The 15,027-nt window shown below is 44.6% G+C and overlaps 2 protein-coding genes across 3 annotated transcripts; one reads left to right on the top strand and one right to left on the bottom strand.

Moving 5' to 3' along the window:
* The first annotated feature begins 5,027 nt into the window (after positions 1 to 5,027).
* LOC123071921 (glycine-rich RNA-binding protein 4, mitochondrial) lies at positions 5,028 to 12,608 on the top strand. 2 transcript variants are annotated; one of them, XM_044495500.1, is made up of 5 exons: positions 5,028 to 5,273; positions 5,368 to 5,436; positions 8,894 to 9,000; positions 9,099 to 9,182; positions 12,337 to 12,608. In XM_044495500.1, exons 1-5 carry the CDS (start codon positions 5,111 to 5,113, stop codon positions 12,355 to 12,357), a joined length of 444 nt encoding a protein of 147 aa, XP_044351435.1. In that variant the 5' UTR covers positions 5,028 to 5,110; the 3' UTR covers positions 12,358 to 12,608. The 2 variants fall into 2 exon arrangements, with proteins under 2 accessions (XP_044351435.1, XP_044351436.1); XM_044495501.1 differs by having other exon boundaries at positions 5,032 to 5,273; positions 12,340 to 12,608.
* LOC123071920 (protein NRT1/ PTR FAMILY 2.12) lies at positions 9,699 to 13,969 on the bottom strand. The gene is made up of 4 exons (XM_044495499.1): positions 13,665 to 13,969; positions 12,386 to 12,603; positions 11,401 to 11,981; positions 9,699 to 10,879 (listed from the first exon to the last, which is right to left on the bottom strand). The coding sequence occupies exons 1-4, from the start codon at positions 13,783 to 13,785 to the stop codon at positions 9,982 to 9,984; spliced, it is 1,818 nt and encodes a 605-aa protein (XP_044351434.1). The 5' UTR covers positions 13,786 to 13,969; the 3' UTR covers positions 9,699 to 9,981.
* Between the last annotated feature and the right edge of the window lie 1,058 nt (positions 13,970 to 15,027).

Raw genomic sequence — 15,027 nt, 5'->3', positions numbered from 1 at the left:
ACGGTCTTTTCATCCGCCCAGGCTTTCTTTTCAGCTTCAAGTTTGTTCTTCAGTTTATCCTGTTCAGAAACACTGAATTCAAACTTGGTGTTGGCCTTCGCAAGTTCCGTCTCTTGGAATTCAAGGCGGCTCTTCAGATTAGTCACCTCGGACTCGAGTTGACTCGTGGTAGCCTATACAAGTGCAAAATTCAAATCACGTAAGTTGTTTCTGCAGTATTAAAGTCCCAAGCATTTTGCCAGCAATAACACTTGGCACTTGGGGGCTAATGTCCCAAAGATTTTTTCTTTTCTATGGCGAGTCATCAGATGGTGATTTATACGAGTAAGTCCCAAGCATTTTGCAAGCAATAATACTTGGCAATTGGGGGCTAATGCATACTGTTGTTCAGAAAACTAAAAGGATTTTTTCTATCAAGAACCGGCTCAACCATATCGGTTAAGCCGCCCCTTGGGGACTACATGGTAAGCCGGAATTTTCTTCTTTCTTTATGTTGTTCAGTTGTTTCTAAGTCTACGACATAAGCATCATAAGTAGCAGACTTGGGGGCTAACATACTAAAGGATAATGAACAAGAAGGAGCGGGTTATACCTCGAATTTGTGATGCATCTGCTTTACCATGTCAATTTCGAGGTCCCGGCTGCTGTGCACTTGACTCATAAAGCCAGAAAAGATATCTCCAATGCTAATATGAGCATAATTAGCAACATCCATCTTGACTCGGCGTTGGTCCAGAAGTTCTTCCTTGGTAGGACATTTAGCCAGTACAGTTGGCTTCCCCGGCTCAGTATAGCCGGTTCTAGTGATTTCTATATCAGCATTGGAAGGATCATCTGTCCGTATTGGGCTTGGAGGCTTGGGATTTTCTGAGTCATTGGCAGCTTGGTCAGTGGGCAGGTCGGTAGAAGGAGGAGACACATCTTGCGCTAGTTCAGATGGCGGTTCATGAGTATTTGAGTCCGGCATGGTTGTTTCAGGAGCCAGCTCAGTTACAACTCTGTCTTCAGCTGGTTTGTTCTTCCTAACCCTCTTGCTGGGTTTGGCTTGACCACTGTGCCAAAATAAAAGATTAATACAGGCGAAAGGGATTTAAATAAATACAAGATGAGCAGGTTAGTATACCCTGGAGCAGTCTTGAAGGCTGGCAGATTGGACTGCAAGGACTCGCCGGATGAAGGGGAAGTATCCTGATAATCCGAGTCAGAGGGATTGAGTGGTTGACGAAAGAGACCCGCCAAGGGGTAAAACTTATTTAAAGTAGAGGTAACCTCATTTCGGCGTTTCCTTGGAGTGTTTGGTAAGCCGGAGGATAGCTCCACGTCCTTGCTGGTCCGGGTCTGCCTCCGGCTCTCATGAGTCTGCCGCTTCAAAAGAAATTGAGGATCGTGATGAGCTAGAGGATGAGAAAATCTTACTTTCCGGGTCACCCTGCGGAGTTTCCATCTTGGCAAAGGCTCGGAGTTGGAGGAAAGGATAGTTACCTCATCAGCCTTGCTACGGCTTGTCCCAGTGTCCTCCTGCTGATGATCAGTGTCAATAAGGTGATTAAAAAGTAAGCCAAGGGAGTCAAGGTCTACCTCCGACTCAGAAGAGTCCGATAGCCGAAGTAGCTCAGAAACGGAAGCTTTCTTGCCCTTCTTTCTGACAGCTTCTTTCCTAGCGGCTTTCTTTTCTTTTCTTGCTCTTTTGGCAGCTTCATGATCATATTTAACTTTCCAAAATTTATCACCCGCCTGCAAGGATTAAAGCATATTCATGAGTATGGGGGAAACATTAAGAAAATAAAATAAACATTTCATATGGACGGTTTACCTTTGGAGCCGGGTTATCTTTACAGAAAGGGGCTAGACCCACTTTGCCACAATCCGCCAGACTCTCGTTGAGAAGAGATTTGGTCATGTCATCAACAACATGAGCAGGTAAGTCATCAGGGCTATGGCGCAGGGGATCATCCTTGGCGCCGGTATATTCGCACATTAAGATGGTGCGGCGGCTCAATGGAATAACTCGCCAGGCAAGCCAGACCCGAACCAGGTCAATACCAGTCAACCCGTTCCCCAGCAGAGCCTTGATCTTAGCCAGGGTAGGAGCAAGAGATTTGCGCTCTGCGGTAGTAATCTTGTCAGGCAGAGGATGATTGGTGTCAAGACGAAGGGCGCGAAAGCCGGGCAGAGGGTTCTCGTCAGCCGGAGAGGTATCCTTGCAGTAGAACCATGTCATGTTCCAATCTTTGGGATGGCTCGGCAGGTTAGCATAGGGAAAGATCACATCCCTGCGGCGCTGGATTGAAACTCCGCCAAGTTCCAAGCTCTGGCCGCTGGCACACTCCGTCTTGCGGTTCAAATAGAACAATTCTTTGAAAATTAGTAAATTGGGCTCTTCACCAAGATAAACTTCGCTGAATACTTGGAAGTTACAGATGTTAGACACGGAATTAGGTCCAATGTCTTGTGGGTGAAGGTCAAAAAATTTCAGCACATCTCTGAAGAACTTTGAGCCAGGAGGAGTGAAGCCCCGGTTTATATGATCTGTGAAAACAATGACCTCCCCCTCTTTGGGTTGAGGAAATTCTTCATCCGGGTCAGGATCACGATAAGGCATGATTTCTTTCTTCGGCAGATAGCCGGTTTTCACAAAGTCATTCAAAGTGCTATCAGTGACAATGGATTTCACCCAGTTGCAAGAGGTAGGTGCTTTGGGCGCCATTCTGTTCAAAAGCCTAAGACAAAGTAAAGGGCCGGTTCAAATTTAAGCCGGGCAGGATAAAAGTATTACTGTGAATAACAATATGGCGACTTATGAAAGAGGCCTAATGGTATAAGGATAGTTACGTCCTGGTTATTTAAGCCGCCATAGGTTTTATAAGCCGTCAGCACTATTTAAACTGACGGGTGGTTCAGATTATTAATTGAGCATTACTTCCTAAAGTCGGCAATCAGAGTCGCCATGATAAGTTTAACAAAATATGGATTTTTGCCTAAGTGTTGTACAAACAGGTTTCACAGTTGGCAGCAATTATTTTGGATCAAACAAAGGTTCAGAAAAGAAAAAAATACTAGACCTAAAAACAGGGCGTAGAGAAGTTCATGTGCTATGATGAGGTTTTCTTACAAGGAAAGGAGGTCTACTGTTAATCAAAATGGATGCGGAACATGAAACGCATCAGATCCATGGGGTTTTTGGATTAAACGAAGCCATGGCAAGGAAAAAATGCAAGAGCTTCGAGGAACTGTGCCAGTACAGAAGAACACGCTAGCCCTAATGCAGATCTATGACGCGGAAAGGGGAAGCACTTACTACGGAGTATCTGCGGAGGAGGAGCGCTGCCGTTCTCTGGTTAAGATCAGGTCGATGCAGCGGCCAAGCTCGACGAGGACGAAGGGCGCAGTGGTGACGGCGGCGGAGCTCCAGTGGCAGATGGGGGCGAGAGGAAGAAGATGCGAACGGAGAATGGGAAGAGACCTAATCAGGTCTATTTATAAGGAAAAATCTGTTAAGTGGGCGCGAAAAACGAGGAGGCTGAAAAAACATAGTTATCCAGCTACAAAGGCGCCTCGATTTTCGGATGGTCATTAAGACAGAGATCCATTGAGATGTATCGGACAAAACATGCATTTATGATAGGTGACGTCATGGCGGGTTACCACAAGTTCGAAGGATGACGTCATGGCGGGTTACAGAAAATTTCATAAGCAAGGAGCAGAAGATTTTTTCTTAAGTGTCAAAGATTGACATGAACCAGTTCAAATCAATCTGGGGCCTAATGTTGGGGATATAACTATTAGGTATGACCCGTCAGGAGGGGTCGGGTTATACCTATAAGCATTCTTGAAGCCCAACGCTCAAGGTTGAAGACGACGGCTTAGTAAGGGCCCAAGGCCCAGAGGCAACTTAAAGCCCGTAGTGATAAACTGCCGTATAAGTGTGACTTATATTGTAAGGCAAGAAAGATTAAGAGACCGAGCCGGATACTGCTTATAAGTCGGCCGGGACTCTGTAGAGCCGATGGGCGTCGACCTCTGTATATAAAGGGACGACCCGGCGGCGGTTTAGGGCAAGTAACAACAACTCGAGAGCTAGGTCAAGCGATTTGCTCCCTGGTGATTGAGACATAATCAATCCCACTCAAAACTGGATCGTAGGCTTTTACCTTCACCGTAAGGGGGCGAACCAGTATAAACCTCGTGTCTCTTGTCTCGATTAACCCCTTCAAGCTTCCTAGTTGCGATGGCTCCACGACGAAGTCCGTTCCTTAGGACACTGACGTGACAATTCCACGACAATGGTGGTAATGATTGATATTAACATACATGTTTTATAAAAGTGTTTGAGATTTATTTTTCATGCAACCCATGAATAAACAATACGCAAATTTTAAACCAAACCTACGGTTCGCGGCGAGCAAAAAATACGCTTATCATACATTTTTTTAACAAAATTAAAACCACTAAAATCAATGTAGAGAAAACCCATGAAAATTAAAACCGAAAAAGAGCATTAAGAAGTACTACGACATCATGATGGTGATGCTAAAACCAGAGCTGGCCAAACAGGCCGGCCCGGCACGGCATGGCCCAGCCCATCGTAATTGGGCCGGCCCGGTACAGGATGGCCACCCATCGTAATCGTGCCTGACACGGCCTGGCCAGCCATGGCACGATTATTAGCCTGGGCGTGCCGTGCCGGCCCACGTGTTGCCCCCTCCAGCCTAGGTACGACCTAGAAGCTATGCGGACCGACTCGCAGCATGCCAGGCCTGTTAGGCTGGCGGCCTGCTAGGTTGTTATTGGGCTATTTTTCGGCCATATATATTAAACAAAATCTTAAATTAAAATTAAATAAATAAATGGCCCGTGCCGTGCCGGCCCGCGTGCTCATCCTTGAGGCCCATGCACAACCCCTGGCGTGCTGTGCGGGCATCCTATCGGGCCGGCCCTGCTACCCCAGCCCGTTTGGCCAGTTTTGGCTAAAACATTGTTCTTAAACCCAACTGGTCAAGCTAAAAAAACAAGCCCAACCCGTCAACCCGTCAACCCGTCAGCCCAATTCTACACCGTGCTCGTCTCTGTTCTGTTGGCCAGCCGTCAGCCCGTCACCGACCCCGCCGGCATGGCGCTCCTGGAACTGCTCTCGCGCCTGCGCCTCGCACCTCTCCACCATCACCTCCGCCGCTCTCTCTCCGCGGCCGCCCCTCCACCACACGAGCCGCCCCCTCCCCATCATGCCCCACCGTCACAGCCGGCCTCCAACAAGCACAAGCTCTTCGTCGCCGGTAACACTCTTCCCTCCTGTTCCCCTTTACTTATTCCCCAATCATTCCCTGGCTCTCACCTCAGTTTGCCTCGTTTGCTTGCGAGCATGGGCAGGGCTCTCGTGGTCCGCGGACGAGCGGTCGCTGACGGACGCCTTCTCCTCCTTCGGCACCGTCACCGAAGGTAAAGGACCAACCCACATACTAGCTAAAGCCATTCCTCATTTGGTCGGTAGCAATATAACCTCTCGCGTGGTGGGTGCTGGGCGGGTTCAGATGGTGCGCGTGGTAGGTGCTCGACGAAACGGCTCCCAGGTCCTGGACGACCTGGTTCCGCCCAGCCTCGCGAACTGTTCGACAGAATGCCTGTTAGGGACGTGGTTGCCTTCTCGGCGGCAATCTACCGGAATGCGAGGGCCGGGTCGTTCGACGAGGCCGTTGGGCTGTTTGTCGGCATGGTGAGGGCAGGAGTGTGCCCAAACTCGTTCACCTTGGTCGGTGCATCGCTCGCCGCCGCCGGGCTGGGTGACGCCGTGCTCACCGAGTGCATCCATGGGTGGGTTGTCAAGCTTCGGTTGGACTCCAATCCTTTTGTCCGAACCGCGTTGCTTGATTCATATGCGAAATGCGGTTGCCCCATCAAGGCACGTGCTTTGTTTGGTGAAACGAGGGATCCAGGTATAGTTACCTGGAATGCGATGATCTCCGGGTTAGTGCACAATGATTTGTTCGAGGAGGCAGTGTTGGTGTTTAAAAGGTTGCTTCGTTCGTTGGGGCCAATTCATAATGTTGTGACTATGATAAGCACTGCTCAAGCTTGCGCTGGTTGCGGTGATGCTGGACTATGTGGAACTGCACATGCTTACACGGTCAAGATGGGGCTTGATTTGAATGTATCAGTGACAAACTCGATACTGGGCATGTACTTGGGTTTTGCTAGTCTTGAGATTGGAAGAGAGATTTTCAGGAAGATTCCTGTCAACAATGTTGTTAGTTGGACGATGATGATGGGTTTCCTTCTTGAGAAAGGGCATGCTGGTGAAGTTATATGTATGTTTGTCAAGATGAGGTCAAACGGTATAGTTCCTGACATGGTATCAATGGTTGGTTTGGTGCAAGCTTGTGCACTTATGGGTGATGGAAGCAGAGGAAAGTTGGTTCATAACCAGATTGTAATCCGTGGGTTTAGTAGAGAGCTTCCTGTAGTGAATTCATTAATCACAATGTATTCCAAATGTAAGGATTTAAGCTCTGCAAGGAAGTTGTTTGATGGAAGAAGGGATAAGAGCTTGGTCTCATGGACTGCAATGGTGGCGGCGTGTGTAGAAAATGGAGATTTGCTAGAAGGATTGGATCTCTTTGCTAAGATGAGGCATGGAGGCTTGTTTGCGATTGATTCTGTAACGTTAGTCACCTTATTGCTCGCATGTTATGTGATTGCTAAGTTTGACCTGTGTGTTCAGCTTCATGGGTATAGCTACAAGTCAGGTTTGTCTTTGTACAGACCTGTTCTTAACACCCTTATGGCAGTTTATGGTAAGTGTGGATATGTGGCTCTAGCCCAAAAATTGTTTGATGAGATGATTTGTCGAGACACTGTCTCGTGGAATACTATGATATTATCCTTTGGTATAAATGGCCAAGGAGAGGAAGCAATAACACTTTTTAATGAGATGGAGAAATCTAGCGAGGGCCGAGACAGTGTAACATACTTGAACACATTGCTAGCATGCAGCCATTCTGGCCTGGTGGATGATGGGTTGATCATCTTTAGAAGAATGATAAACGATAAGGGCATAAATCCATGTCAGGAGCACATTGGATGCATAGTGGATATGTTAGCAAGAGCTGGCCGCTTGGACGAAGCAGCAGGAGTGGCTAGCTTGACTGACAATAAATTGGGACTAAATGCTTGGAAAGCCCTTATGGGAGGGGGTCATTTGCACAGTGACATGAAGTTCACTAACGTTGCTGCGGAGAAGGTGCTTACAGTGGAATCATTTGATTATGGACACGTGTTGTTACTTTCTAACACTTATGCATCACTTGGGAAATTCAGTGCTGCTGAATCTGTCAGATCCTGTTATACAAAACAGATCGCAAAGAAAACTCTGGGGCTTAGTTCAATTTAGGCCATGCCATCCATCACAAGGTAGCTGAAGAGTACTTCCCTGGGAAGGGTAAGGATATATATCACACAAGGACCACCAGTCTCAAGCTATTGGAATCTATTTTAGGCATTAACGTTTGAATTTTACTTTGTCAAATGGTTAAGTCTACTGTGAAGTGTGGACAATGGATGAGCATCAGCATTAGGTTTCAAAAGGCTCAGGTGCAATAGTGGATTGCCTCGGACCCTTGGCCATTGGGTCTTAAGTCTTGTGACTAACAATCGGCTCAGCCTTTTGACACATGAATGTGGAGTTTGTCAGACGGTATTCTGACCACTTAGAAGAGTTTTTAAGCACACCTCAAATTTTCATTACTTTCTTTTGTTTATGCCCATTTTCCTTACATATGGGTTGGAATATATCTGGTTAGAACTTGGAGTCCCAATCTTACTAACCTCTGGTTGGCTCGATTGGCATCTGTATCAATCACTCTGGAGCTGGTCCTCAAAACACGCATGCTGATTGCAACAACTCCAAAGAAAAGGAGAGTGAATAGCAGCAACATCAACAAGACAACAATGTACATTCACAGTAATATATATGTTGGTAGAGGAAGCTGCAACTACCAGTTGTGTGCTGTGCGTAGTATCTAATTACTTTTGAGTAAGATGGTTGGTTGCACTTCATTATGTAATTCATGAACAAACAATTAGCTCCTAGACAATTCAAAAATACATAAGTTGGATTTACTTGAAATATTTGATAATTCATATTTTTATATCTGCGTCCATTGATCAGGTTAACTGGATCCAAGTATTTCTGCTACAACTTGCAATTTCTTTTGGCAGTCCCTATGTATCAGCTGATTTTGAGTTATTACTTCTGAATTGGGTGTTCATGAATCTAGTTGCGTCCTTTCTTCCTAAAAGGCGATATAATTCATGCATATTGCTCTTGCAGTACCGACAGATCCTATACTTCTCATGTGTTGATAGTAAGTGGTAGCCATATACTCCCTCTGTCCCAAAATAAGTGTCTCAACTTTGTACTGGCTTTAGTGCAAAATTATACTAAGCTTGAGACACTTATTTTGGGACGGAGGGAGTACTTTATTAGTTTTATGTCATAGATAGCTAGTCTGCAGTGCCCCCCCACAAGTGTACATTACTCTGTACATGCATGTAGTCTGGTTCATGCGCATGGATTTCTGTCAGTGTCCATCATTTCTGTTTTGAGCAAGTTTGTCCGTGGCATGTGGTTATTGATTGACCTAACACAGGGGCATATTCTGAGTGATAACATGTCAATGTACATATACTGTGGAACTAGCTGACTGAGTTATACTCCCTCCGTCTGAAAAAGCTTGTCCCTGGTATCATTGTTTGCCTGGTATTAGATTTTGTGGCCATAATGGAACTTCAGTATCATTTGTTCTATTCATCCCAGAAAATTAATACTTAATGCTGTTTTTACATGTGTTAAACTTATCTTAATACAGTGAAGTTATATGGATACTATTTCGTGTTGCAGTGAGAATAATGTATGACAAAAACTCTGGAAGGTCAAGAGGCTTTGGTTTTGTCCAGTTCTCAAATAATTATGAGGCTAAGTGTGCCAAGGACGCTATGGATGGAAAGGTTCTTTATGAAGAGAGTTGCCTTACAAACTGCTATTGCTAGATATTCAATTCATAGAAAGATCAAACAAATGACCTGGATTATTTTTAATTCGACAGGTAATGCTGGGGCGGGCATTACGAATAAGTTTTGCTCTTGACAAAGTTCGTGGTGGTCCAGTTATTGTTCCACGACTTCCCACGGTGGGTAAATTTTTGTCATATCCGTTCCCTAAAATATGATCTTTTTTGGCTACTGTAAACTCATATACAGAAACATTGCTGGGATTTGATTTCTATACTCGTTTGAATATGCTATTGTGCATATCCTTAACATTCTATCCAAAATTCAGATAAAACAAATCTAAGTTTTTTTTTGGAAACAGTTGTTTGAGACAGTTCATTGAAGGATGACCTTATGTCTGTACTGTTTAAACTTCACCTTTTATTTTGCGGGGATGTTTGAACTTCACCTAAAAGTATAACGAAAAGGTTATTTAACTTGTTAGTTTCTTCACATGTTGAACACCTATTAGTGGAGGCACAGTCCACAAGGGCATGATTGGTTTAATCTAACTGCTTAGTTGCCATTAGTTTTGGGAGCCCTAGTCCAGTCCTCAAATGATCCGTAAATAATCTAAACATTATGTGAATGCATTTAAAAATAAATAAATATTATATGCACGAAAGGCTGTACTGGCAAGTACGGCCTGTGTGTACTTGCTGCAGACACACTACTGACTTAATTAAGTTCGACAAAAATATCGCTGGCGTCATTATGTTCCAGAAACTCACACTTCATCAAATTGGAATACAATAGACCTTTTAGCTCTTCATTGATGCTCTTTGGATAACAGTCATACATCCTGGCTAAACTACGCTACATTAGTTCTTCGTCACATTAAAAAGATAATAAAGTCCTGTGCCATATTACGAAACAGGAAAGTCTGTTGACAATTTTCCAAGTATATACTCTCTGCAGGACAAATTTCCTTCCCAATACTTATTTTTTAGGTGCATCTGTATTCGCGTCGACCTCTGCTTCTGCCTCTTCCTTGGTGTGTACTTTGATGGACTCTTCAGCATGGAGTGACATGGATTTATATTGATAGTAGTGTGAGCATATAAGGAAGTAGAAAAAGTTCAGTACTCCTATGAGGGCAATGAAATAGAAGTAATAATCAAGCTTGCCAAGATTAATGTCATCTGTCAACCAGCTTGTGTGGCCATCTCTGGTAGTCACTTTCCTTGTAATGTTTGCCAGAGCAGTACTCAAGTAGTTTGCTCCAGCTAACGTAACGAAAAAGAGGGATCCTGCTAGGGTTAGCATCTGCTCTGGAAACTGCTTATTATAGAATTCTATTTGTCCAACTGCATTGAAGGCCTCAGCAATACCCATTAAAATCAATTGGGGGGCAAGCCACAAGACTGACATAGGTGATTTTCCTCCATTAGACAATGCTGAGTTTCTCCTTTTGTGTTCAACAAGCCCTGCTACCACCATTGAAATGGGAGAAATCACCAATCCTATACCCTGTCTCTGAAGAAGTGTAATTCCACTTTCCACTCTGGTGAATCTTCTAGCTATAGGTACCAATATTCGGTCATAAATCGGCAGGAATGCAGTTAGGGCGATTAAGGATATGGATATGACAGAGCCTGCAGGGATTTCAAAATGTGTTCCAAGGTGACAGTCCATTGTTAATGTTTGCAAGATTATATATGTGAATTGTTGAGCCAACGCGACGAAGCATATGATGCCAGATATACAGATAGGCACAATTCTTAACAAACATTTGACCTCTTCTATCTGCTGGATACTGCAAAGCTCCCATGAGTTTCTTGCAGAACCGTCATCATTTATATCACCATCCCTTACAATCGCACCTTTGTTCAGACACCTGAGTACAAATGACAATAAAAGGTGGATATACATTAGCATCTACTTCCTCCGTTCCCAAATACTTGTCTTTCTAGGCATTTCAAATGGACTCAACATACAGATGTATGTAGACATATTTTAAAATGTAGATTCACTCATTTTGCGCCGTATGTAGTCACTTGTTGAAATCTCTAAAAAGACAAGTATTTAGGAACGGAGGGAGTAGCACATAGTTGTTTGAAATGATTAGTATTTGTTTGATCTGCCTAGCATGTTCTTTATCTTTTTATTTCACTTTGTCGAGGAGTGCAGGACGTTTTGCTCACTTTACTTGCAGAAAAATGGCTTACATTTACCAACACATGAAATTCTGCTTGTTTTAGCAAGTTACATGGATGTTAAGCCTATAGAACACTTTTGCAAGCTAATTGGAATAGTTTTCTTGGAAAAAAACATGATACTTTTGGGAATGGGACACTATCAAATCATATTTTTTGTCTGTGTTGTGACACTTCCATCGTGGCTAGTTCTTTATTTTACCTGAACTGGGAAGTAAGTGGCAATCTGAAAATACGGTGGCCACCTATTGGAGGACTGAAGAGCAGCAACTCTTGTTGATTTATATTGTCAGGATGCGGAAGCTTGAGTCTTCTCTTTTTAAATGATGCCACTAAAACTTGGGCAATTCCAGTGAAGATGCTTCCTTCTGGTGGTACATGGACATAAAGTCTAGTGCCCATGAATAAAATGATGATTGACATAAGCATGAAGAATGTGGGAATGCCAAATCCTATTGGCCAGCTGATGCTATTCTGGATGTAGATGAGAATAGTCATGGAGAACACCAGGGCAGCAGTAGTTGTGCCATAATACCAGTTATAATAGCTATTCAGTCCCTTTCGGCTTTTTTCATCAGTCATATCGAATTGGTCTACTCCAAAGGGCAAGCTGCATGGTCGGATTGCTCCACCGCCGATGGTTAGAAACGCTAGAGATATGTATAGCACGCTCAGCTGGAGTGTTGATGGACTGTTGCAGTGACCACCCAATTGGGCTGTCTGACTGCAGCCTGGTGGTTTGAGAGCTGGAACTGATGCAGACAAAGTCAATCCCAGCATCCCCTGTTTTCACAGCAAATAAATATGCAGATTAGACTGTGAGCAATGCAAAACCTATTAGTTGCTGACATATGCAAAAATCTTGTAGTATAGTTCACATTTTTATAGTGCATGATAGTAAATCCTTAGAACAGCTAACCCAGTAAATAAATGCCATTTGCTGAGACATCAAGTTTTGTTGCGATAATAAGCAGATAAAATGTTAGCCATTGCCTGTGGTTCGTTGCACATGCTATTTCTCATATTAAGCAATCAATAATGCTGTTTTTCTAAAAGCATAATGCTGTCTATTTCGTTCATTCGTTAGACTTATTTTTTCAATGACGACTTATCTCACATTTCCTTTTGCCAATACAAGCAGGCGAAACAAGACGACTAAAAGAACTTTGACCGTGGCACGGACATACCAGGAGGCTAAAGAAGGATCCGTAGGCCAGGGTTCTGAACCTTCCCAAGTAGGCGTCGGAGATGAAGGCGCCTAGTAACGGCGCAAAGTTGAGCGTACCGTAGAAAATGTTGGTGATGTTTGCTGCCGCGAGCTTCCCAATGTTGTAGCGGTTGACAAGATAGACCGTGAGATTTGCTGCCACCCCAACTGACCCCACCTTCTCAAATGTCTCGGTTGCTGCATAGAATGGAAGTGTCTGTCGGACGCGGCTAATCTGCACCCGAGCTCATATGCTCCCGCATGAACAGTAAAATCGAAAAAAATTCAAAAAATTCCAAATTTCTTTTGAGAGAAACATTGACAAAAGTTTTAAGTGCCTGCAAAAATTCGTCATGAAATCAAATTCCTAGAAGGCGTGGCAAAAAAAACAAAAATAGTACTCTAAAAAAGCTACTTTCAAACGCATTTTGAAGCACTGAATTTGTTTTTTTTGCCACGCCTTACAGGAATGTGATTTCATGATGAATTTTTGCAGGCACTTAGAACTTTTGTCAATGTTTCTCTCAAAAAAATTGGAATTTTTTGAATTTTTTTCGATTTTTTTTCGATTTTACTGTTCATGCGGGTGCATATGAGCTCGGGTGCAGAATGGACTTTTCGAGTGTCCGTCACATTTCTTTCCTAGTACGGTGACTAAATAGTTTGTGCGGTGTTCTGGAAATTACAAAATGACTCTGCTTTATTACAGTAGAAGTTCACAATTCTGTCGTTGTGGTCCATAACTTTGTGCGAATAAAAAAGATCCTAAAATATAAATCAAACGAATCAGCTAATCATAAGACCGTGGTACACATCTGTCTACTGCATTGAATGTGTGATAATTGTGGTAGCAACCTCGCAATCTTTAAGCTCGTAAATGTTTGAGATTTGCCAATCTGTCCCTAAATGCCATGGAAACATATGACCAACCATTCAACGCGGCACGGGCGAATCTAATCCTTGATCTTCCCTATATGAGTCAAACAGCTACTAGAATTAATTGTTGGACTCATTTTTCCTTTGCCGGGAAAGCCAGAATTAGCTTTTTGTTTTCGTTTTTGTGGAAATTGTTCATGGCCATCATGATGAGCTTGCTAGCTCGGCCGTCTGGAGGTAGGGATGAGCTCCTGGACTGTACGACGGGGCGAGGTAGAGGTCTTAAGCCAGTGGAAGAAACCAAAGCAGACTGAGAGATGGAGAGATCCACACGGGAATGGAGTAGAAGTGAACTTGTGAAGCATACACATACTCCTACATACCTATGATGAAGGGCATGCACCTCCACCCCAGCGGCTTCCTGCCGCCCCGCCTTGCGCCAGTGCCGCCGGTGCCCTCCTCCAGCAGCGCCTCGCCTCCACCCATCTCCACCTCCGCAGCCATGTCTCTGTCCCAAGCCTCGGCTCTCAAGCGAAAAACGGCCCGCGGGACACAGGGGCAAGCGACGTGGTATCTCGGAATTTAAGGATGGCTGCCTGCGCCTACGTAATCCCGCCAGGAAGCAAGCACAGAGCGCTTCGGCTTTTTAGGCGTTGTCAATCTCGTCATTCGTTTCGGTGCCGTCGCTCGCGTCGCTAGGATATGTCCATGGATATGCAGCATATCATGTCAAAAATAAATAAATAAAATATATCCTCATGCGGCGCGCATGAGTAGGTGGAGGAGGAGGCCACCACGCATCCTCGTAATAACGTGTCGCCTCGCGATCGAAACCGCATCATCCGTTGGAGTATCTCGCTTTCAATTGCGTGGAGTGATTTCAGTGTCAGTGCGTGGGCTGGTAACCGTCGGCTTCCTCACTCCCTCGGCGGCACTTGATGGCAGCGTATACGGGGACGGTGGAGTTCTGGTTTTCTTCTTGCGTGGAGTGATTTCAGTGTCACTGTGTGGGCTGGTAACCGTCCCTCGGCGGCACTTGATGGCAGCGGATACGGGACCGACGCTCGGTGCAGCTCTTGGTTTTTTTCTTCTTCTTCTTCGGTGGACTGCGTCAACGGCGACGTACTACGTGCTGAGTGAGCGGAGTACAGCTGGCTGGTACGTATGGCCACGGCCCATGCTTGTGATCGATCGAGCCGAAATGTTGGACGTCAGGTACCTCATCCTGGGGATGCACATGCATCACAGTACCTCGGTCTATCATATGACCGAGTCGACGACCCATCTTTTCCTTCCCGAGCTATCAAGGGCTCTTGTCGTGGCTCATGTGGACCTGTGTCCTGTGCCTGGACTGTTTTCGATCTTAGGGGCGTTGGATCCGGTTTCCTGCTCCATCGCATGCGCGCGTCCATGGATAATCGGATATGTAGGATTTCTATTTTGAAATCAAGCAATTTGACCGCTCACACCAGCCCGGCTGTGCGGCGACATATCTTATCTTGCGGCTATTGTTGTAGGTCTCCAGTAGTCAGCAATTCGAAGGATAGTAGTCCATATCATGTTTTAAAGTTCTTTGTATTAATTTTTAGGGAGTATCTAGAACTCATTTAGGTGAGATATAATTTGGTCTCATTCATTTTGAAAATAAGAACAGATACAACCCATGTCAGCACACACACATCTTATAGCACCATATCCAATTACTATAAAAGGTGAATGAGACCAAATTATATCTCATCTAGATGA

The sequence above is a fragment of the Triticum aestivum genome, chromosome 3B, assembly GCF_018294505.1.
Source record: "Triticum aestivum cultivar Chinese Spring chromosome 3B, IWGSC CS RefSeq v2.1, whole genome shotgun sequence".
NCBI classification, from domain to species: domain Eukaryota; kingdom Viridiplantae; phylum Streptophyta; class Magnoliopsida; order Poales; family Poaceae; genus Triticum; species Triticum aestivum.
This window is presented reverse-complemented; position numbering and strand designations above follow the sequence as displayed.